A 23,635-nucleotide genomic window follows, 5' to 3' on the forward strand; every position below is an offset into this window, starting at 1 on the left:
CGCACCTCTATTTCTGCTGCCCCAGTCAGCCTTGTCTCCCTAAGGAGGAACACGCCCGTTTGCACACACACACGCACACCCTTTTGCACGCGCACACACACCCATGCACGCCCTTTGGAGGGGCGAGCTGGGCTGCTCAGTTTTGCAGGCCCAGCAAAAAGTCAAGTCTGCAAACTTTCCTGGGTCTCTCTGCCGCCACCTGCTGGCCGCCCACGGTTCTGCCGCCAGCATCCCTAAGTCAAAAAAAAGGATTTGGGATACTTTCACCACCACCACCACCCCGGGGACCCCCCCCGGCTCCCCCACTTCGGCAAAGCCCCCCCAGAAGCCCCCCGGCTAGCGACGTCCATCTCCGCCCCTCCCCACCTGCGCAAATCTCCTCCCAGAGGCTCCACAGCGGAGCCTCCTCAGCGACGGCGGCCATGGAAGGGCGCGAGCGAGCGAGCGAGCGAGGAAGCCGTTGCTAGGCGACGGCCAGCCGCGTCTCTAGGCCACGGGGACTCCCGCCGCTTTTTCACTTCCGGGTCGAGCCGGGAAGAGCTGACCCCTCCCCGCCGCCGCTGCTGGCGGGAGAGGAAGTGTAGGGTCTCCCGCGTGGCCAGGGGCGCGAGGTGAGTGGGGAGGGGGCTTTTTGGTGGGTGGGCTGGGAGGGCTCCCCGGGCATTTTACTCCGGGTCTTATAGGATAGCTGGGGTCTGGCAGGGGATCGTGGGTGGGTGAGTGCCTTGGGGCGTGTGCAGAGTGCCTTTGGGTTCAAAACAGATCCGATCAGCGGCGCAGTGGCGGGGTCCTGTGCAGCTCCCTCCGTGAATGCACCTTTACGATGCTTGCATGTTGCACCCTTTGTAAAATGGTATTTTCTGGGGGAGGCTGGAAAGCAGGAGATGGTGAGTTCTAGTTCTGTCCTAGGCATGAAAGCCAGTTGGGTGACTGTGGGCCAATAACCAGGAGATGGTGAGTTCTAGTTCTGTCCTAGGCATGAAAGCCAGCTGGGTGATTTGGGGTCAATAACCAGGAGATGGTGAGTTCTAGTTCTGCCCTAGGCATGAAACCCAGTTGGGTGACTTTGGGCCAATAACCAGGAGATGGTGAGTTCTAGTTCTGCCCTAGGCATGAAAGCCAGCTGGGTGATTTGGGGTCAATAACCAGGAGATGGTGAGTTCTAGTTCTGCCCTAGGCATGAAAGCCAGCTGGGTGATTTTGGGCCAATAAGCAGGAGATGGTGAGTTCTAGTTCTGCCCTAGGCATGAAAGCCAGTTGGGTGACTTTGGGCCAATAACTAGGAGATGGTGAGTTCAAGTTCTACCCTAGGCATGAAAGCCAGCTGGGTGACTTTGGGCCAATAACTAGGAGATGGTGAGTTCTGTCCTAGGCATGAAAGCCAGCTGGGTGACTTTGGGCCAATCACCAGGAGACAGTGAGTTCTAGTCCTGCCTTAGGCATGGAAGCCAACTAGATGACTTTGGGCCAGTCCTCTCTCAGCCCAACCCACCTCATAGAGTTGTTCTTGTGGGGAGAAGAGGAAGGAGTATTAGGTATATTCTTGGCAACTGGCATGTACTTACGACGGTTGCAGTGTCCCAGAGCGACGTGATTGCCTCTTGCGATCTTCCCAGCCAGCTTCTGACAAGCAAAGCCAATGGGGGAAGCCAGATTTGCTTAACGATTGCACGATTCACTTAACAAGTGCAGTAATTTGCTTAACTGTGGCAAAAAAGGTAATTAAAGTGGCCACAACTCACTCCTCAACGGTCTTGATTAGCGACAGAAATTTTGGCCTCCATTGTGGTCGTACGTTGCCTGTACTTTGAAAAGACGCTGGCCTTGTTTAGCATTCTGTTCCAAATAATTGCCTTTGCGCATGTGTTGTGATAAATGTATGCTGCTTCACAAGCGGAGGTCTGTTCATCATTTGTAGCAATCCTGTATCCTAAAACCTCTTATCTTTTGTGGTTTTGTGCCCCCCCCTCCAGTGAAGTCCCCCAAAATATGAAGAATCCTGAGCAAACAGCAAGGAAAAGGAACAAAGCCAAAGATCCTAATTGTGGCCAGGTTGTTATAATTGAAAGCCCCAGAGGACGCTATTCAGATATCGCCAAAAAAGCCAAGCGAAAAAAATTAAAATGCTTGGTAAAAGAAATCGGCTCAGAACGGCCAGATCCAAAGAAGAAACAGAGAGACTCCGAATCAAAGAAAGACGTCCGTGCAAGCTCTCCCGTGGTTATAGAAAGCGGCTCGGATTCAGAACTGTTAAGAGACGCCAAGAAAAGAAATAAGGTGTTCAAAAAAGAGAAAGACCAAAAGCCTTTCTGTACACAATTCCAAAACTCTGAGGGTGTGGATGAAGGGCAGCCTGGCATTCATGTTCACCTGAGCAAGAAATGCAGCAAGAGTATTCGTGAAGTTGACAGGCAGGATGAAGAATCGACGACGAAAAGGAAAAAGAAGAAAAAAGAAAAACGAAAAGACAAACCTACCGGCCATTTTTCACATAGCAGGGACAGTGAAGTGTCCGTGAAACAGATTTCAGGAGAACTGAAACCCAGTTGCCAAGAAATGCTCTCCAGTCAGAAAAAGAGTAGGACCCTTGGTCAGAAAGTTGTGGGTGAAAAAGTCAAGAAGAAACACCTTGACTACTACAGGGACGATCAAGAAAACAGCAACAGCATTTCAAAAAAAGACGTGGCCCAAAATAGGGGTACTGATATGCAACGACAGGAAGATTTGGCCCGTAGACTGGAAAAAGACGGCGAAGCCACCAAGAAGAAGGAGAAGAAGCTGAAGAAAATAGGTATTGTTTCTCTTGCCTCCTTAGCCAGGATCCAGGAAAACTGCTGCAATATTCTGAGTGAATATAGCCTAAAATGCAGCTCTAAGAAAGGGGTGGGGGTCTGCGAGGCCCCTAAAGAAGTTAATAAAGCAGCCAAGAAAGAGGCGAAGAGAGAAACTGGAGGTGGAAGCCATTTTGCAGAAACTGGCCAAGATATCTTAGCGAAGGAGAAGACAAAGAAAGCGAAGAAGCACAAAGTGGAACGAGATGGCGTGCTGAGGGGTGACCGTGACGGATTTGAGGGCAGCCAAGAACAGATCAAGAAAAAGAAGAAAAACAAGAAAATTAAAAACTCTCATGATAGCAAGAAGAAAGCAAAGAAGAAAAAGAAAACTAAAGTACATTTGGAATGGAGACGACCGGTGGTAAATTTTTCTTTTTTTAAATTTATGGGCTAGATCTGAACTAAATTGGCACTTTGCTCATTTCAGTGGGACTAAAGCGTGACTTAAAATAGTGGTAATAGTACAGCTAGTCTTCAACTTTCAAGCCATTCATTTCGTGTCTGTGCAGTTAATGGCATTGAAAAATAGTGACCGGCAGCTTGGTCCTCACACTGTGGTCACGTGATCAAAATTCGGGCACTTGGCAACTGGCTTGTACTTATGACGGTTGCATCGTCCCGGGATCACGTGGTCACCATTTGCGACCTTCTCAGCTGGCGTCTGAAAAGCCAAGTCAATGGAGGAAGCTGGATCTGTTTAACGACTGCATGATTCCCTTAACAGCTGTGAATTTTATTGATTAAATTTATTGGTCTAGCTTTGAAAGGAAGGCACTCTGTGAATTACCTGCAGGGAGGTTCATAAAAGACATTGAAAACCCTGCTGTGTATCATCCCAAACCAGAGGAGAAAGAATCACAGATTTAAATTGCAGAAAGGCGGATTTCTGTGGAACTGGCTGAGATCAGTTTGACAGTCAAATCAGCGGCTTAAGAAGAGGAGTTCCATTTCTCTGGGCCTTTCAACCCTACAATATTACAATACAATACAATACTATACTATACTATTAACAGTATAGTATTGTATTGTAATAATTCCAGCTGTAGGAGGACTAATTCCAGCTGGGGAAAAAAGGCTTATGGACCTCAATTTTGTTCAAGCCATTAAAAGGGCAGTTGTGGGTTTTTTTCTGAGTGGGGGGAGCAAGTTCCCTTTAATAAGAGGATAACCAATGCCCCCCCCAGTCTTGTTTGTGGCCCTTGGAGCCCCCTCCTCAGGCTGCCAATGCAGATTGTAACGTAGGGCCGGGAGTTCAGCGTGAAGCGTTTTTCTTTTTTTACAAAAGCACACAGACTTAAATAACAGACAAAGAAAAATAAACATAGAGGGCAACCTGCACGTAGGAGACACTTTGCGGTACATTCCTGATCCTTAATCAGAAGCCTCTCCAATTCTGGTTGGAGAGTGGCCTCTGTTCTCCCCCTAACCCAAAGATCGCTGACTTATTCTTTAGAACTTTCTCCGCTTTCAATACCTGCCTTTAAAAAAAAAAAACAGGTTTCTATCCGCTGCAATTCTGGCACAAAAACAGTCAGCGTTGCCATCTCAGAAACCTGGCGGTTTGAGAAAGCCGTAGGGGGAAAAACAAAACAAAACAAAAAAAAACTACAGGTAATATTTTGCTAGGCTAACCCTTTTAAAAGGGGCTCCGGTTTTCTGACTGTTTATGGAAGCAAAGGCTGCGTTAAATCCCATAATCCTCGTAGGAAAGTGGAATCCTTCAAGTCTGCTGTTCCAGCTTCCCCTGTGGTCTCGGAAGGAGGCTGGGGAAATATTTGTTTCGTATTCTGAGCAGCTGTGAATGCCAAGAAAAAGCCCCTTAAGCAAAAGAGCTTAAATCAGGGGTGTCCGAACCTTAAGATATTGTGGATTTCAACTCCCAGAATTTGTGGGTTTCCACTTCCCCGTGGCTGGCTGGGGAATTCTGGGAGTTGAAGTCCACAAGGCTTAAAGTTGCCACGGTTGAATGCTCCTGGTTTAAAGATCGCCTTGTTGATGGGATGAGTTGGTTGATCGAATAACTGCATTCAGCTGTAATAATGGGGAGGGGGGCGCTTCCCCAGAGAAGCCATCATGCCCACAACTTAATCACAGCCCAGATATCACCAAGCCCATCCCATTCTTTGCGCCGAAGTCCCCGGTGTGCTGCAAATAAGCGTCTTAATACTTCCAAGCCATTTCACGCTCAGGCTGGCATTTCAAATGCCTCCAGAAATGTACGCTAGCAACCTTTTCATTTAGAACGCTGAAAAGCTTCGGTCAATTTTTATTTTTATCTGCCCTGTCCAAGAAAGCCTGTTGTGATGGGTAGGATTATCTCTTGGCCTTTTGTGGCTTCGCAAATCTCCTGTACCCCAAGCAGTTTAATAGAAAGAGGAAGAATTGGCTGTCAAATATATCCTCTGGGCATGACAATCTTATTTAGGCTTCCAAAATGTTTGGAATTCAAGGGCTGCTAAAGAGTGGAACAGCTCAGTCAGGATTTGGATCCCGTTTGGTAGGGTGCACGGGAAATGTAGCGTGACATCAGATTGGGGAGAATTACAACAAGGTTTTTTTACCCTGCTATACCCAATCCTGAAGGGGTTTCAACAGTATTATCTCTTTTTTTAAAAAAAAAAGAAACAGGAGGCGGAAGACGAAGTGAAGCTGGTGGCATTCAGACAAGGAAACTGTGATGAAGTGAAGATAGACAAGGTACAATCATTTCTCATCTTATGGCTGTGTTGGGACCTTGTCAGAGGAGGGCTGGTTTTGATAACCAAGAGGAGAGACAGGGTGTCCATCACCTCCTTGTCTGACCTCTTGGGATGTCCAGTGCTTCAGCTATATTGGGTTTTTTTGTATGGAAGGGGATTTTGGATAATGCTGCATGTGGTGCAGTGTGGATGTCCACAAGTTTCAAGAAAAAAAAACAGTAAAAAATTCAGCCCCTTTTCCTTTCCTCTTTCTTTTCCCATTTTCCTCCTCCACCTCTTCCCTTCCCTTCTCACCTATTTAGAATCAGCTAGATTCATTAGAATAATCAGCATACACTTGTACGTACTGTACACTCAATCTGCACTAACCTCTTTACGGAGAAAATTCTGTTTGGTCTGTGATTGCAGGCACTGGGAGGGGGAAGGGGGGGGGAAAACAACAGGGCACCAGAGAATTTGAGGACCTCTGTGAAGAGATTGTGTGGTTTGTTTGGTTTTGTTTCCCTAAGTGCCGTTCTTAAACCTCAAAGGGTAGCCGCTTACGCCAATGCAGCTTTTCTTAGCTTTGCCTTCACAGAGACCCTTCAAATAATATCAGCGTACGGTCTGCTTGTATTGCATGAACTAGGCTCTTTATTTTGGATCAAAAAGAAATATTCCTTAAAGCTGTGTTTCTCCGTCTTGGCCACTTGAAGAGGTGATGGACTTCCAACTCCCAGAATTCCCTAGCCAGCAAAGCAAAGCTGGCTGGGCAAATCCACACCTCTTCCAGTGGTCAAGGTTGAGAAACATTGTCCCTAAAGCAAGGGTAGGCAACCTCGGCTCTTTTATGACTCGTGGACTTCAACGCCCAGAATTCCTGAGCCAGCCATGCTGAGGGGAAAGGGAGAGGTTTCCAAGCTGAGCCAGGCTGGCTCAGGAATTCTGGGAGTTGAAGTCCACCAGTCATAAAAGAGCCAAGGTTGCCTACCCCTGCCCTAAAGTAACCTGGTTGTCACGCCTCTTTCCAAGTTTGCTGACGTTTTCCCACTGGGGCACCGAAATCAAATCCATTCTTTCTCGCTCCAGGTGAGACGGCAAGCGCTTCAAGAAGAGATCGACCGGGAATCTGGCAAAACCAAAACTGCCAAGGAAGAATTGGTGAGCGCATCCCCCCCCCACCTTTTGTGTTTGGTCAGTTTCAGCTGAGCTATTTAGCAATGCTGAAAAGCTTAACACACACTAGTCACTTCCTTGACTTGATCCACCCATTTCTGCTCCGATTGGGAACCTGAGGTCGTGTCACAGGGCCAATTAGCCCAACCCTTAGAGATTCTGGAAGCGGATCAGTAGTGTCTGATTTTGGACAAATGGTAATTCTCCCCTTTGATCCTGAAAAGGGGCATTTTCCTTCCGCCCTCCCTCTATTTCCTTTGAGAGAATTAGCAGTCGTGTCTTTGTGCAAAAAGGACTCTTCCTATTTATTATGGAACAAAAATAGCAGGAGTTTTTGGGCCTAGCTGTCACTGGGAATTTTTTTTCTTCTTTTCACGATTGACCAGATAGTCCTCAGCTGCCTGGCTGAGGAATTCTGGGAGTTGAAAGTCCACAAGTCATCAAAGGGCCAAGTTTGAAGACCCCTGTCACAGATGTTTGCCAGATCCGATTCAGGAGCTTATTCTATGGAGCTCTCTTGTTCAGTTAGGTCAGGGCTCTTCAAACTTGGCCCTTTGATGACTTGTGGACTTCAACTCCCAGAATTCCTCAGCCAGGCACGAGGAATTCTGGGAGTTGAAGTCCACAAGTCATCAAAGGGCCAAGTTTGAAGACCCCTGGTCTACAGCTTCTTACTTTTAAAGAGAATTGAGCCTGCTAATTTTTCTCCCTTGTTCTTCAGGACAATCGTTTGGGCCAGTGGAGCACGGCGGCATTTGAAGCTCCGGAACAAAAGACGAAATTTCACAGACTGCTGGGAGGGTTGAAAAAAGGCTTAGCCCCAGCTCAGCGTTCTCCAGCAAACGCTAACCAATCAAATATGGCTCTGGACCGGCCCAGAGAGCAAGTACTGCAACAAAACCTAGAAGCAGAATTCAAGAAAGCTGTGGAGTTTAAGCACCATCGAGGAATCGGCTTAGGCTTCCGGTCCGGTGCTCCAAGCGGTTTACACATAGACAAATACGCCTCCAAATCCATTAAATTCGAAGACTTGACATGTCAGGAAGGGAAGGATAAATTGCCCAAACAGGCTGATTATTTTTTTTAATCTACAACAAAGAAAAGGACTCTGGACTTTTAACTGAGGTGCTCTTTTCAAACGGATGAGAAACAGCCTGTGCAAATACTTGTGATGACTACTTGTGGCTAGGGTGCATATATGCAGATATATATTTGTATTGAATTGCTGCTTGGCAGGTTTAAGGGGCCACAATGGATTCATTCAGGATGGGCAACTGAGCTACAGTCGTTTAACAGCGTAACTGGCAGGTAAGAATAGAACATATTTTAGCTCAGAGGCAGGCAACCTGTGGTTGGCTTCCAGTCCCAATTTTTGCTGCGAGTTCCCATATCGTGCCTCTGAATCTTGTAGACCGAATGTGACATTTGTCTGTTCAAGACTTAGGTAAATGACTTGTGTAAATTTACGGTCCTGGCCTTGGTGTTGTGCTCTTCTGTCAGTGACTGTGTGTCCAGGGAAAAAAAGCCATCTTGTTATTTGAAAGCTACATCAATTTTATTAAAAAAGTTTTTTCTACAATTCATCTTTCTCCAGTGGTATCTCAGAGTAAATGTCCTTGTACCTAACAAGGGAGATTATCATCTTTATGCTTGGCCAAGATGCATTTCTGCATGGGGCCGCCTTTGAAGACCATCCAGCAGTTGCAGCTAGTCCAGGAGATACCAGGACCTATTTGTAGCGTGTGGTCCTTTATGCTCTCTGAGCTGGGTGGTTTTCTTGCAGACGTTTCATGACCCAACTGGGTAACATCATCAATGCTAGAAGGGAGGAGGAGGAGGAGGAAGACTGGGGTCCTTGGTGCTCTCTGAGCTTGGTTGTTTTCTTGCAGACGTTTCATGACCCAACTAGGTAACATCATCAGTGCTAGAAAGGAGTGGGGTTTGCTCTCTCTTTATACAGAAGTGGTTTGAGTAATGAATACCCAGTCAAGAAACTTCCAATGCAGACAATCAAATGGTAAACAGCCAAGAAGAAACCCACAAACACTGACAGGGTAAGCCACCTGTATATAAACAGAGGGCAAACCCCACTCCCTTCTGGCATTCATGATGTTATCTAGTTATAATAATAATAAAGTTGGAAGGGACCTTGGAGGTCATCTAGTCCAAGCCCCTGTTCAGGCAGGAAACCCTATACCATTTCAGACAAATGGCTGTCCAGTCTCTTCTTAAAAACTTCCAGTGTTGGAACATTCACCACTTCTGGAGGCAGGTTGTTCCACTGGTTAATTGTTCTAACTGTCAGGAAGTTTCTCCTTAGTTCCAGGTTGCTTGTCTCCTTGATTAGTTTCCATCCATTGCTTCTTGTCCTGCCTTCAGGTGCTTTGGAGAACAGCTTGACTCCCTCTTCTTTGTGGCATCCCCTGAGATACTGGAAGCCTGCTATCCTGTCCCCCCTCATCCTTCTCTTCATTAAACTACTAGACCTACCCAATTCCAGCAACCGTTCCTTGTATGTTTTAGCCTCCAGTCCCCTAATCATCTTTGTTGCTCTTCTCTGCACTCTTTCTAGAGTCTCAACAGATTGGTAATGAAACATCTGTAAGCAACCAACCAAGCTGTGAGAGCACTAAGAGTCCCACATCCTTTACTCTCGTGGCCTCGTTTATTCTCCTCTGTGTCACACACCCCTCCCTTCACTTGGTATGACATCTCCTTTTCCCTTTGGACCCTTCCTCAAATCCAGCCTTAACATTTATACAAAATCAAGGTTAAAACTGAGATTAATGGCTTATTTTGAAGGCCAACTTCTGCAGTTTGGAATTTATTTTTGCTTTGTATGGAGGCATTGAACCAATCTGCACATTTTTCTCTGTTCTAAAATGCTGCTCCTCCGTTCTCAAAGGATTGCATCATCCAGCAATTTAAAGGCAAAAACCTCTTCACTCACTCCCCGGCAATTATAAATTAAAAAGCAGATGAAGACTGCATCATAATAACCAGGCATCATGATTTAAAAAAAAAAAAAACCAGTTAAGAACTGCTCAGAAAGATTAATGCTGAATATAAATGCCTCCTATCCATTGATTTTTAAAAATGCATTTTAAAAGAAATGTGTTGTGAATTAACTGATCTGTGCTGCAAACAATAATTTCCACTACTTAACAGAATAACAGAGTTGGAAGGGACCTTGGAGATCATCTAGTCCAATCCCCCGCTCAGGCAGGAAACCCTGTAACATTTCAGAAAAATGGCTGTCCAGTCTCTTCTTTAAAACCTCCAGTGTTGGAACATCCACAACTTCTGGAGGCAGGTTGTTCCACTGGTTAATTGTTCTGTCAGGAAGTTTCTCCTTAGTTCTAGGCTGCTTCTCTCCTTGATTAGTTTCCACCCGTTGTTTCTTGTCCTGCCTTCAGGGGCTTTGGAGAATAGCTTGACTCCCTCTTCTTTGGGGCAACCCCTGAGATATTGGAACACTGCTATCATGTCTCCCCTTGTCCTTCTTTTCATTAAATTAAGACAGAATGTTTGGAATAGATATACTTTGCAGGGCCTTTCCCAAATGTTAACTTTTTTTCTCAATTGAGCTTTCTTGAATAGGTGGTTTCAAAGCACACGCTTTAAAGACATGAAATAATTCTAGCTTATCCCTTTCCTAAAGCCAGTAAGTACTGCCTTTCTCCTTGGTCTTGCCAACCCAAATCATCATCTTTCTTTCCTTTGCAAGTCCGCCAAATTTGGATTTAAAAGTTATTTTTTCCACTCCACAACGATTAAGATAATATTTCACTGACCCAACATTAACATTAAAGTCAACGTTTTAATGGTTAACAGCTGTGTAGTGGGGAACAAAACCTCATTTTAAAAAAAAATAAATGACTGCATCACCAGGAAAATTTACCTTTTGTTCTCCAACCAAGTAAATCTATCGTGCACCAAGAGACCTTTTGAAGCAAAAAGATAACAAATGCTGATAACACCCTACAAGGCAGCCTGGGCTGTTTAAAGGGCCTTGAAAACTACCTTTTCAGGGATGTAATTGCAGGGATTGACATCCATTAAGTTCTTGATTGCAAAGGGAGCCGTAGTGCCAGCTCTGTGAAGTGGCTGAGTTCAGGGTGTTTACTCTGCAGCTTGATGTATTCCAAGGTTTTGACCTAGAAAGGGAAAAAGGGAGGAAAAACTGTGAAAGTTGAATTGCTATGCATCTCTTGCCTCAGCCTAAAGGCTGTTTTTAAGGTCCAGTGATTCAGGCATAAAATTATGATCCAGATTTCTTTTTTTCAACAACAAAACTTGACAACTGGGTGAAGTGAAAGGCTACACAGAGGGGAAAGCTCGTTGTGTCAAGTCAAGGGCTTGTTTTATGAACTAAAAAGAGGTTGCAAATAGCAACAGCACTTAGACTTATATACCGCTCCGTAGTGCTTTACAGCATTCCCTGAGCGGTTTACAAATATCAGCCTCTTGCTTCCAAGAATCTGGGTCCTCATTTTACCGACCTCGGAAGGATGGAAGGCTGAGTCAACCTAGAGCCAGTCAGGATCGAACACCTGGCAGTGAGCAGAGTTAGCCTTCAATACTGCATTCTAACCACTGCACCACCACGGCTTAGATAGCAATAGTACTTAGACTTATATACCGCTTCATTGTGCTTTACAGCCCTCTCTAAGCGGTTTACAGAGTCAGCATCTTGCCGCCAACAATCTGGATCCTCATTTTACTGACATCGGAAGGACGGAAGGCTGAGTCAATATAGCAATAGCACTTAGACTTATATATTGCTTCACAGTGCTTTATAGCCCTCTCTAAGCGGTTTACAGAGTCAATCTATTGCCCCCAACAATCTGGATCCTCATTTTACCGACCTCGGAAGGAGGGAAGGCTGAGTCAACCTTGAGCCAGTGAAGATCGAACACCTGGCAGTGAGCAGAGTCAGCCTGCAATTCTGCATTCTAACACTGCGCCACCACGGCTCCTTCCTCATCAGGGTCCCCCAGGGCCTTAGGTCTCTCCTTACTGTGGTTTTGGTGTCCGCAAAGCCATGTTTCTGAGCCAGGTTCCACAGGTTGACGGCCAGCTGGTTGAGTTTGTTGTTCTGCAGATCGGCGTGAGCCAAGAGGCTACTGAAGAAGCAGAGGGCCAGGTGACTTTGGCGCTTTAGAGTCTGCCGATGATAAGAAGAAAAGGATTGGTTGGGGGAACAGCTAGGCAATACGGGTAATCCTTGACTTACAAACGTTCATTTATTGAGCAAAGTTCCAACGGCACTGAAAAGAGTGACAAATGACACTTAGGACCGTTGCAGCATCCCCAGCCACGTGATCAAAATGCAGGCCCTTCTGCAACCTGTGTGTATTTATAACAGTTGCAGCATCCCGGGGTCATACGGCCGTTGTTTGCAATGTTTCCAGCCGGCTTCCGACAAGTTAACCTCAATAGGGGAACCCTAATCATATGCTTAATGATATGATTCACTTAACAAACATAGTGATTCACTCAACAACCATGGCAGGAGTTGTAAAATCAGGCGTGCCTTGCTTAGCAGTGGAAATTCTGGGCTCAAGTGTGCTCGTAAGTGGAGGAATATCTGTATGCAAAATTGCAAATTGCTTTTTATACAGCTGCCCACCAAGGCTATCACGGCAGGGAAGATTGGTGTTTCATTCACAACGATTACACCCCTAGTTTTAAAGAGGTTCAACACAATCACAGTTAAAGATGCTACTCTCTTGTTTGGCCAGTATGAAGCGCCCAACACTTCATTTCACTGCTGGTGTGAAGCTCCTTCTCACCTCATCTTTTCCAAGATTCTTCAAATGCTCCAAGATTTGGCTTATCACTGTTTCACACAACCTGTTCGTTTCTGCCAAAAATTTAGTGTCTCCCCCATACAAGGTGTCATTAGAGTCAACTGGGGAAAAAGATTAAATATGGAAAAGGAGGTCAGTAAGAATGCAGGAGGCTAACCGTATGAAAAATAAAATAAGCTGAAATAAACCTGGTAAGGATTGAGAAGGCTAACCATAAATAAAATACACTAAAATCTGGAATAAACCTGATAAATTAGATGGCTAACCATATATGACATAAAACTAAAAACTGGAATAAGGCTAGCAAATAAGAATTTAGAAGGCTAACCCTATCTAAAATGAAATAAAAAGCTGAAGTAAACCTAATAACTGAGGAACCTTCTGCTACCATCTCCCTCCCTTGCCTTCTTTCTCACCTTTGTCTATGTGATAGATGTAGGTCTCCTGACCCATGGCAGAGAGAAGATGCACCACATTGGTGTAAATTTTGACTTTGTCATCGCTGTTATCTTCCCAAGTGTAATCCTGGATAACGTTGAGCAAGCCTCGCACAAGGAACAGCACACCTTGTTCAGGATGGTCCTAGGGGACAAAGATGGATGAGGTATTGCCACATATTAAGGGACTAGCCACCCTCTTTGCATTTGAAGAACTGTATTCACTTCTTTTCTTTTTAACTTCTGAGAGAGAGAGAGAGAGAGAGAGAGAGAGAGAGAGAGAGAGAGAGAGAGAGAGAGAGAAACATTTTAATTTATTTTATCTTTATCTGGCCGCTGATTTATGGCTGCAATAGAGGAGTGATTTGATTTGAAAGCAGTTTGCTTCTTCCTTCTAGCTCCCACACTTTCAGCTAGAGGGGAGGAAAACTGTCTGGTCTGAGCAGCTGGGCCAACCTGCAGCTGGCAATTAATTGCTAATGGTGCGACTAGCCTCCTTATCAGCGTAAACCTCTTCTCCAACTTACAGGAACGATTAACAGAGTTGAAAAGAAGTTGCAGAGGAATTCCAAGAGGTAGGCTTCCGAAGGCCGCAGCTTCCCATCTATGCTGATCATCTTGGGAACTTCAGGAACCAGGCTGATCGCCGCTTTGAAAAAGGCATCCGCTGTAAAGAGATCATAGTTGGGGGTCTTATTAGCACAGGGCTCTTCAAACTTGGCAACTTTAAGACTTGCCCACTATAGAAGATTGGGTATTCAAAGTTTCAAATTTAGCAGAAATGGCTAAGATTTCTGCCTATGTGAAGGATTATTCACAAGAAAGATTTATTTTGGTTTGGAGAAGATGGATAGATTATATTGAGAGTAAATATGGAACTAAAAAGTTTCATTTGTTTTTTGAGTAAACCTTAGAGTGTTAATGTAGTTTATTATTATTTATAATTAGTAATAAGATGTTATAATTATTGTNAAAAAAAAAAAAAAAGACTTGCAGACTTCAACTCCCTAAAGCACTGGCAGCTTTAGGGAGAAATTGTAACGCTAAGCATCTGAACCAGGCTAAGGTTGAAAAGATCTTTCTGAAATCCAAGAGTTTCATGAGAATGAACTAAAAAGAAAAGGAGAAAAGGAAATAGCTCGTGGTCATTAAATTAATGGATTGGGCTACCACTTATATCTTAAATTTCAACAGCTCATTTCCCAGAACACAAGGCTTTATTGTCTTCCTAAAGGTTATTAAGGCATAAGTCACAGAATGTATGAATGTCAGCCTCATTGTGGTTTTAAAAATATGCACAATCTTGAATCTAGACTATAATCATATCGGAGGACCAATTCAATTTTGCCACCAGGAAAAATGTCCTATTTGCACACTGTTAAGTATCTAATTCCATAAAACAAGAATGTTTGAGGCTTCTAAAATTACGCCTCTCCCTTATCTTTTTTAAGTGTAGCTTTCATCCGTTCACTTATCCCACCTCAGTTCACTTTAGGTAAAAAATAACAATTAGGGACAAACATTTGGGTACATCAGAGTTAACAACTTGCATTAAGAGCTCAGCGCTCGTGTTATGGCTAAAGTCAAACAACGCAATTAGCATTCTGAAGGCAGACGTCTGACTCAAGCTGCTGCAAGCAAAAAGTATGTAATTAAGATCAGCCTCTCATCATGGGATGATTTCACTTTTCACATAAACCACAGAGTCTGTATAGACCCAAAGTGATGGAAATGGTGGTAGGACTCCTATTGAGAATAAGCCTGGATCAAACCGTGATTGTCCACAAGGGAGGCCAAGGCCAGCTGCATGCCAAGTGAACCAATCTGATGAAATAGAAGGAGAAGTCGTAGTCCACACATCTTTAGGTTGCCAAGATTGAAATGTAGACATTCTCTAGAGCAGTGGTTCTCAACCTTTTTAATGTCGCGACTCCCAACCAGTTGTAAGTCGAGGACTAAACCGGTCATAAGTCGAGGACTAAACCGGTCGTAAGTCGAGGACTACCCAACCGGTCGTAAGTCGAGGACTTTCCCTGCCCGGGAGCGCCGCGCATGGGTGGTTCCGCCCCCTGCGCCGGCCGAGGCGTAGCTGGCAAGTCCGTCTCTGTCTCGTCCGGTTGGTGGTCGACCGGGTCGGGTTCCCTCCATTCCGTGGGCGGCCTTTTCCCCTTTTTTTACCGCCTGTTTTGTTTACCGCCTGTTTTTTTTACCGTCTGTCGGAACGAACCGCTGGGGGTACTTTACCAGCTAGCTGGGCTTTACCCCAGCACTGGGTATCCAACTCTTGGTGACGAGATGAGCAGGCATGTCAAACTGCCAGCCTATGGGCCGGATGCATCACGACAAAACCGCACCCACCTCATTGCCGGCAATGGGGAAAAAGTCGCGATACGTCGTGCGACGTCGCGAATTTGACATGCCTGCTCTAGACCCAATGTCAAACAAGCATATAAAACCAAATAACCAGGATTGGACTGCAAAACTCCAAAGGAGCCTGGACAGCATTGAAAAAAGAAGCTGCAATTCAGAGTCCCCTTTCCAAAGCTAATTTTTATTGTCTTCAGAATTGTTTTTAATTCTCCCAGCCTCCTGCGAAGAGAGGGCAAGTGAACATTCGGAGCAAACAAGCGCACCCACAAATTACTGGGGAGGGAACAGCAACAACAACAACAGCAGCAGCAACGAAGCCCTCACAGCTGGTGGGTGCTGAAAAGTGACTTCATGCGGGCTTGTCTACAAATAAATACAAAACGTCCCTCCCTGACTAAATCTATTGTTTTTAAAATGCGCCTGGATGGTACAGTCAGCTTTGCTTTAAACCCCTCTGTTCTCATGATGCCCGCCAAATGACGCCTAAACAAAGGAAGCCACAGCGTTGCAGGAAAGAGCTTAGTCAGGGTCCCACATCAGCTTGTTTGTCTTTACCGCTGGAATTTGCTCGTTAAGTGTGCAATGCTGACAACATTTGTTATTTGCCTGAATAGAGTAGGATCCAATTCTCCTATGCAAAGGCCAGGAACCATCTAAATCAGAGGTCCCCAACCTTTGGGGCACCAGGGACCAGTTCCTGCATCCAGTGTTGGTCACCACGATGTAAAAAAGATGTTGAGACTCTAGAAAGAGTGCAGAGAAGAGCAACAAAGAGGATCAGGGGACTGGAGGCTAAAACATATAAAGAAATGTTGCTGGAATTGGGTCTGTCTAGTTTAATGAAGAGAAGGACGAGGGGGGACATGATAGCAGCGTTCCAATATCTCAGGGGCTGCCCCAAAGAAGAGGGAGTCAAGCTATTCTCCAAAGCGCCTGAAGGCAGGACGAGAAGCAATGGATGGAAACTAATCAAGGAGAGAAGCAACCTAGAACTAAAGGAGAAACTTCCTGACAGTTAGAACAATTAACCAGTGGAACAACCTGCCTCCAGAAGCGGTGAATGCTCCAACACTGGAAGTTTTTAAGAAGAGACTGGACAGCCATTTGTCTGAAATGGTATAGGGTTTCTTGCCTGAGCAGGGGGTTGGACTAGATGACCTCCAAGATCCCTTCCAACATCATCATCATCATTATTATTATTATTGTTGTTGTTGTTGGATTTTTCACGGACTGGAGAGTGCGTGGTTTTGTGTGCTGCCAGCATCCCACGGATGGGGCTTTGCTTGTTTGTGTGGACCGGTTGCTGGCATGCCACAGCCCGGTACTGGTCCACAGAACGGGGGTTGGGGACCCCCGATCTAAATTATACACAAAATCCTGGGACCCTGCAACTTTCTCCCTCTCTTTCCATCCCTCATCACACACAACCCTGATTCTAAGAGAACTAATCTTTTTTTAAAAAAATAAATAAATAAATATTTAACTGAAATCTTTTGCTTTTCTTCCAAAAATTTCAATCCACTGCTTTGGAGTCCTGCTTTCGACAGAAAACAAACCCTGCTTTGTCCATTCTTTGAATCTCTCCCTTCAGACAAGATAAAGGGAACAATTACCTTTGGGTTGTTTCCTAGAATATTTGCAGGTTTATTATTATTTTTTCTGGCTTTGCAGCTTTTTTTTTCTTTCAAAAGAATCAGAGGGGAAGAGAAACAAGATAGGCCATTACAAAGAAAATTGTTTTGCACTGCTTCTGATTGGACAACTGCATGAGAAAATTCAGAGGGAGCAGAGAAAAGAAAGCACTTTAATTGGGGAGGTGCCTAATTTCTCTCTCTTCTTTATCTGTTTGCAAGGGACACTGTTTTGTGTTTTTGTTTTTAACGCCTCGTCCAAAATCCAGTCCTATTTATTTTTCTTCCCTTAGTTTCCCATTCTTTTAACTTTGTTTTTTATAGTCTGATAAGCTAATAAAAAATTTCAAACTGCAAAATGCAGTCCTATGTGATCATTCGTTCAGTTGCGCTCTTTAAAAAGATAACATAAAGAATGCACAACCCTTACACCTTGGCGATTCCTGCTATTTCAGAGTTTTTCCCTGCCGCATATTATTATAGTGGTCCTTGACTTACGCTCAAAAACTGGGGCCAGAATTTCTGTTCCTAAGCAAGACACTTGTTAAATGAGTCATGCAGTCCTTAAGCAAATCCGACTTCCCCTACTGACTTTGCCTGTCGGAAGCCGGCTGGGAAGGTCGCACATGGTGATCACATGACCCTGGGACACCGCAACCCTGGTAAATAGATGCTGGTTGCCGAGCAGCCAAATTTTGATCAGGTGATTACAGAGATGCTACGATGGTCATAAGTGGTGAGAAGCAGCCATATGTCACTTTTTTCAGTGCCCTTGTAACTTCAAACGGTCGCTAAAGGAATGGTTGTAAGCCCAGGGCTACTTTACAAGGAAGAGTTAGAAGTCTGAGCAAGTCTCTTTTGTTTTGCCTCGCTACTCTCTAGTTATTAACAACAACAACAACAACACCTTAGGAAACTCTGTAGCATATTTACCTTGGGAAAGGCACTGATTAGCCAAAGCAACCTGTCCAGAGTGCAGGTACAAATTGAGACGAATAAAAATGCTGGTCAGCGATGGGATCGTTATGAAGCAGAAGGCAACACAAGCCTAAAACGAGAAAAGTTTTCTGAAGATCAACCACAACCAGGTTTTTGAGATTCAGACTTTAACATTTAATGTTAACCATGTTAACATTTCCTGTATTTTATTTATTACGTTTATGTGCTGCCCATCCTGCTCTGCAAAGCAACTCTTTATTTGACGTGTAATGCAATATAAATAACATAGCCTTATATTTCATGTAGTTAAATATGGTATAATATAATAAAGGCTAAACCTATTGGTAAAGTTTCTGCAGGTCTTTTAAAAGGTGGATCCAGAGATTGGAGAACATGTAAATCAGACCGAGATCTTTTCCCTTACAAGGAGTCGTCAAACCAAGATTTAGGGCTAGCTAGCTCTCATCCATCAATTGTTCCATGTCTGCACTTACCCTGACAAATGCTGCCGTTTTTCTGGAATGATTCCCTTTCATTACTCTTCTTGTTTCCATCGCTAGCTGATTCACGCTCTGTTTTGGAAGATAATGTTACCGACGTGAACAACTCTGCATCCAGCCACTTATGGACTTAACAATACCACAAGCACTGATGATGTTACCTGGTTGGGTAATGAAATGTCTGCAGAAAACAAACAAGTTCAGAGAAAACCAAGCACCCCTCATTTCAACCTTGTGCTATAAATATTCCCCTTTGTCAATACCAAAAGCATTTAGATTCAGGAGTGAAGGAACGAAGAACTCCACACACCAGATATGCAAGGTGTGTTTCATTCTGCACGAAAAAGATCAAAAACCTATATAAAGACAGACCAAGCACATGTGGGGAACTGAAGGTAAATGAGGCTGGGCGAATTGCCCAGGTAGGTCAAAGGGATGCTGGAGTCAGTAGATGAGCAGTGACACTGCATCATACATTAGTTGACTGAGAATAGTGTATTCTGTTTTTTCTTAATCCAAGAGGACAACCTGCACGGTGATGGGTGCAAAGAATCAGGACCATTGGTAAGGTTGCAGCATAGAAGATTTATTCAAGCTTATAAAAAGGAATCTGGTCAACTAATGGTCAGCACTAAATTGATGCTAGATAAGGGCCAAGGGAATTCAAAGGCGGGGGCTGGATTCGAATTTCTTGTGGCAACGCAAGGACTCTAAACTGACAACACTTTTAACTCCGTCTTCCAGCTCTGCTTGCTCTTCTCCTACACATGGCCTCCATTAAAAGCCATTGAAAGGACTTGAGGACTTCAAGTCTCAGAATTATGGGAATTGAAGTCCACATATCTAAAAGTTATCAGTGTTGACAAACACTGCCCTAGACAGTGCAAATATATAGAATTAAAAACTAGAAATTGCTTTAAAGAACAACAACCCAAAAGTGACATTCTTAAAGTGTGGCATCAGCTTACTGTCCTGTAATAGCAGCTCAGGTTACACATTAGCGGGACCACATTGAGACCCAGATCCTCTCCGTGCTGCTAATTCAGAAGGAGAAGCAACTTTTGCCACATCCAACTACCTGGTGCCGACTTTCGGCCTTTTATAGCCACCACTTTCCAACGTCTGATCTAACACGGTGTCCAAATCTTCCTTTGCTCCTGTTCAAACCTTGAGGAAATTGACCTTGCAGGGCTGAGAGAAATGTCAGGAAAGATCATGCACAAAAGACTCTAAGGAGCAAAAAAATAGCCGCTAATTTGCCCGTCAAACTATGCTTACGTGAATGAGCTGGACCAGCACCGGTTCCAAGTTGCAAAACATGGATCTGGCTTCCACGTAAAAATTCAGCTGCTGCTCAAAATCCCGGCCAAACGATACCTGGGATTAAAGAGATTATTCATAGGGAGAGATGTGACCTCGGTGTCTGGTTACCCATTCTTTCCATTTTTATTGGCAAGCGGGATCTCTAGGGAAAGAATGGCAATGGAGCGCCTGTATCTCCCTCCCTGCCCGTTCAGAAAGCGCAGTTTTCTTTCTGGTTTCATTTAGAAATGAAGATTCTCCTCTTTCTCACACTCCAAGGAAAAATGAACATTTGGCATCTACAAGCCAAACAGGACCTCTTCCCACGGATCTTTTCTGTTCGACAGCTAGGGAAGCAACATATGATCTGTCCCTCCTCCAGATGAAGTTGGGAGGCTTGGATTCTGCACAGTCTAAAGACGGGAAAGGTGAATTTAAAGACCTACAGGGTCCATCACAACCACCAGGACGTTCTCCACAAAATGAGCCCAAACAAAGATTTAAAACAGCGGTTCTCAACCTACGGGTCGCGACCCCATTTGGGGTCGATCGACCATTTCACGGGGGTCGCCAAGCAAGGCTGTCCGCCATTTTTTTCCCCTTTTCCGGCGGGTGCCTTACCTCCCTTGAGCTGGGCCAGCTGGTGGTCGGCCTGCTCCGTCTCTGCCGCTTGCCAGCTATGCCTCGGCCGGCGCAGGGGGCGGAACCACGCATGCGCGGGGCTCCCGGGCAGGGAAAGTCCTCGACTTACGACCGGTTGGGTAGTCCTCGACTTACGACCGGTTTAGTCCTCGACTTACGACCGGTTTAGTCCTCGACTTACGACCGGTTGGGGGTCGCGGCATTAAAAAGGTTGAGAACCACTGATTTAAAAGGCAGTACAACGAAAGAGGAGAGGCAGTTTGGTGTAATGGGAAGGCACCAGGATAGAAAACCAGGAGACTCTGAGTTCTAGTCCTGCCAGCTGGATGGCCTTGGGCCAGTCACTTTCTCTTAACTCTGAGAAGCAGGTAATGGCAAACCACTTCCAAAATTTTGCCAAAAAAAACTTTAGGCGGTCACCAGGAGTCAACACTTGACTCGAAGGCACCTTCCCCCCCCCCCAAGAACAAAACAGATTCTCACCATTCTTACAAATCCATTTATCAAAGAGGCCAACGTCCGCTTTTCATCTTCCAGGGTCAGCGCGCTAGAAAAGAACATTTTAAAGCATTAGGTTGTTTAAAAATACAGCGTTTGTGTAATCCCTTACAGGTCTACGGATCGTTCTCGACAAAGCGCCCACATTTTTGATCATGTGATCACGGGGATTGCTGCCACGATCACAAGTGCGAAAACCCCGTCCTAAGTCACTTTTTTTCTGGGCTGTTGTAAACCTTCAAAGACTGGAATCTGAGCAAAAAAAACTTGGGAGAAGCAGCATTTGAACTGCGAATCATTCTAAAGTGCTATTTCAAACAACAGATGGCTTAGGGCAACTGTCTTATTATTGCACATGTTGTGAGTTACAACAAAAATCTTAATAGACTCAACATTGGATTTATAGTTAACGGGCATGGAAATACATTTGTTTCTGCAGATTGGGAGACATTCATTCGCAAAATAAATTGATTTTACATTTGTTTAAATTCAATTCCTGGACTTAAGCAAGCAAAGGGAGTGGAAAGCCTGGATCTTGTTTCCAGTGTTGGCAAAGAACTCCCAGGGAGATTGACTCTGCATCCTGGGCAAAGTTGAGATGTGGTAATATGCAACAGACTTAACATACAAGCTTCTGAAAAGCACACACAAACACACACACACACATTCTGTCAGTAGGGGGAACAGATAGCATCTCTGCTAGGCAGGCTGAAAAAGTATATTTCTGGCAAAGGTACAGCAAGGAAAAGAGTTCCTTCTTGATCATAACTTGGCCACAAATATCCTGGCATCACGAGTCATTCACAGAATATAGAACACAGAATCATAAGGCTGAAAGGGACCTCGGAGGTCTTCTAGACCAACCCCCTGCTTAAGGCAGCAGCCCTTATAACCATCCTGGTCAAATGGTTGTTCAGTCTATTTTTGAAAACCTCCAGTGATGGAGCAGCCACAATTCTGGGAGGCAAGTTATTCCATTGACTAATTGTTCTCGCTGTCAGGAAATTTCTCTTTACTTCTAGGTTGCATCTCTCTCTTTAATGATCGTGCATCCATTTCTTCTTGTCCTGACCTCAGATGCTTTGGAGAACAGGTTGAACCCCTCTTCTCCAACAGTCTCTCAAATATTGGAAGGCTGCTATCATGTCATTCCTAGTCCTTTTCTTCGTTAGACTAGACCAGGGGTAGGCAACCTCGGCTCTTGTATGACGCGTGGACTTCAACTCCCAGAATTCCTGAGCCAGCATGAGGGAAACTTTGGCCCCCTCATGACTGGTGGACTTCAACTCCCAGAATTCCTGAGCCAGCATGAGGGAAACTTTGGCCCCCTCATGACTGGTGGACTTCAACTCCCAGAATTCCTAAGCCAGCATGGGGGAAACTTTGGCCCCTTCATGACTCGTGGACTTCAACTCCCAGAATTCCTGAGCCAGCATGGGGGAAACTTTGGCCCCTTCATGACTGGTGGACTTCAACTCCCAGAATTCCTGAGCCAGCATGGGGGAAACTTTGGCCCCTTCATGACTGGTGAACTTCAACTCCCAGAATTCCTGAGCCAGCATGGCTCAGCTTGGAAACCTCTCCCTTTCCCCTCAGCATGGCTGGCTCAGGAATTCTGGGAGTTGAAGTCCACAAGTCATAAAGGAGCCAAGGTTGCCTACCCCTGGATTAGACATACCCAGTTCCCACAACTGTTCTTCATATGTTTTATCCTCCAGGCCCCTAATCATCTTTCTTGCTCTTCTCTGCATCCTTTCTAGGGTCTCCACATTGACTGGATCTCTCTTTAACGAGCTTCCAGCCGTTAATTCTTGTCCTGCCCTCTGGTGCTCTGGAGAATGGGTCAACCCCCTCTTCTCTGTGTCAGCTCCTCAAGTACTAGAAGACACAATGGTCAAGTATTATCAAGTACTGGAATTCAGAAAAGGGCTATATTTTCTGGAAGTCAGACTGGGCTAAAGCTTCCCACCTGTCCCGCTGGCTTCACATCAAAGACTGTGGGCTGAATCTGCCCAACAAAGCTGTCGTTATCAAAGTGAAAACCTGGCTGACCATAACAAAGACAGAAGGCAGGAATGAAGCTTCAGTGTTCCTGGCACCCAATTGCTACTAAACAGGAGATCAGTTTTCTGTAGAAAGAGTGATAAAAATAGCAACCTGCAAGGAAGAATTCGTTTCAGGAGAGGAAGATTTCCCCCCCCCCCAGTATCTATCAGCCAGTTTCTCAAAAGGGCCCACATCAATTCTGCTTTGTTTTCAGCGGTATGAAAGCTTCCCCACCTCCCCAATAAAGCTTTTCTTAAATTGAAAGCACATCTTGCAAAAGTGTGTTGCTCATTTTACCCTTTTCGGTGCTCTTAAAATGTTTCTCTCTCTCTCTCTCTCTCTCTCTCTCTCTCTCTCTCTCTCTCTCTCTCTCTCTCTCTCTCTCTCTCTCTCTTTCTCTCTGTCTCTGTCTCTGTCTCTCTCTCTCTCTGTTAGTTAAACTGTGAAGTCATTTGCCAGACCTTTCCTTCAACTGGGATTTAAAACAACACATTCTTCTGCTGAAGGTTTTTTCTTTTTTCTTTTCTTTTTTCCCATTCCCTGGACAAATGGCAGCCTTATTAAGGAGGCTTTTGAAAAAGAATTGGAACTCAGAAGAGATAATCAAATCCATCCTTGTGGGAGGGGGGGGAAAAATGGAAGGAAAAGGAAAATAACTTACTTTACCGAATCGTGCATCGTTTTGCATACGTGCAGCAGGGCGTTGAGAATGACAGGATCCTTGGTGGATTCCTGTTGGTGCCTAGGAAGGAAGGACACGATTTTTTTT

General features: G+C 44.9%; 3 protein-coding genes across 3 annotated transcripts in view; 1 reads left to right on the top strand and 2 right to left on the bottom strand.

The window, feature by feature from the left end:
- The window catches only part of IQCK (IQ motif containing K), a 47,298-nt gene extending 46,874 nt beyond the window's left edge, over window positions 1–424 (bottom strand). Inside the window, exon 1 of the mRNA XM_015826399.1 lies at window positions 367–424. Coding sequence (XP_015681885.1) covers window positions 367–424 — 58 coding nt within the window. The remainder of the gene's footprint in view (window positions 1–366) is intronic.
- A 148-nt stretch (window positions 425–572) lies between these two features.
- KNOP1 (lysine rich nucleolar protein 1) lies at window positions 573–8,218 on the top strand. The gene is made up of 5 exons (XM_029286250.1): window positions 573–611; window positions 1,974–3,144; window positions 5,457–5,531; window positions 6,602–6,673; window positions 7,410–8,218. Exons 2-5 carry the CDS (start codon window positions 1,990–1,992, stop codon window positions 7,773–7,775), a joined length of 1,668 nt encoding a protein of 555 aa, XP_029142083.1. The 5' UTR covers window positions 573–611; window positions 1,974–1,989; the 3' UTR covers window positions 7,776–8,218.
- Window positions 8,219–10,475: 2,257 nt separating this feature from the next.
- The window catches only part of VPS35L (VPS35 endosomal protein sorting factor like), a 36,646-nt gene continuing 23,486 nt past the window's right edge, over window positions 10,476–23,635 (bottom strand). Inside the window, exons 22-31 of the mRNA XM_015826410.2 lie at window positions 23,528–23,608; window positions 20,806–20,869; window positions 19,657–19,755; window positions 18,373–18,450; window positions 17,873–17,987; window positions 13,466–13,605; window positions 12,918–13,083; window positions 12,484–12,602; window positions 11,709–11,855; window positions 10,476–10,845 (exon numbers count right to left, since the gene is read on the bottom strand). Of these exons, the coding sequence (XP_015681896.1) occupies window positions 10,747–10,845; window positions 11,709–11,855; window positions 12,484–12,602; window positions 12,918–13,083; window positions 13,466–13,605; window positions 17,873–17,987; window positions 18,373–18,450; window positions 19,657–19,755; window positions 20,806–20,869; window positions 23,528–23,608 (1,108 nt within the window). The 3' untranslated portion in view covers window positions 10,476–10,746. The remainder of the gene's footprint in view (window positions 10,846–11,708; window positions 11,856–12,483; window positions 12,603–12,917; window positions 13,084–13,465; window positions 13,606–17,872; window positions 17,988–18,372; window positions 18,451–19,656; window positions 19,756–20,805; window positions 20,870–23,527; window positions 23,609–23,635) is intronic.

The sequence above is a fragment of the Protobothrops mucrosquamatus genome, unplaced genomic scaffold (genome assembly GCF_001527695.2).
Source record: "Protobothrops mucrosquamatus isolate PMUCROS unplaced genomic scaffold, P.Mucros_1.0 scaffold_209, whole genome shotgun sequence".
NCBI lineage: Eukaryota > Metazoa > Chordata > Lepidosauria > Squamata > Viperidae > Protobothrops > Protobothrops mucrosquamatus.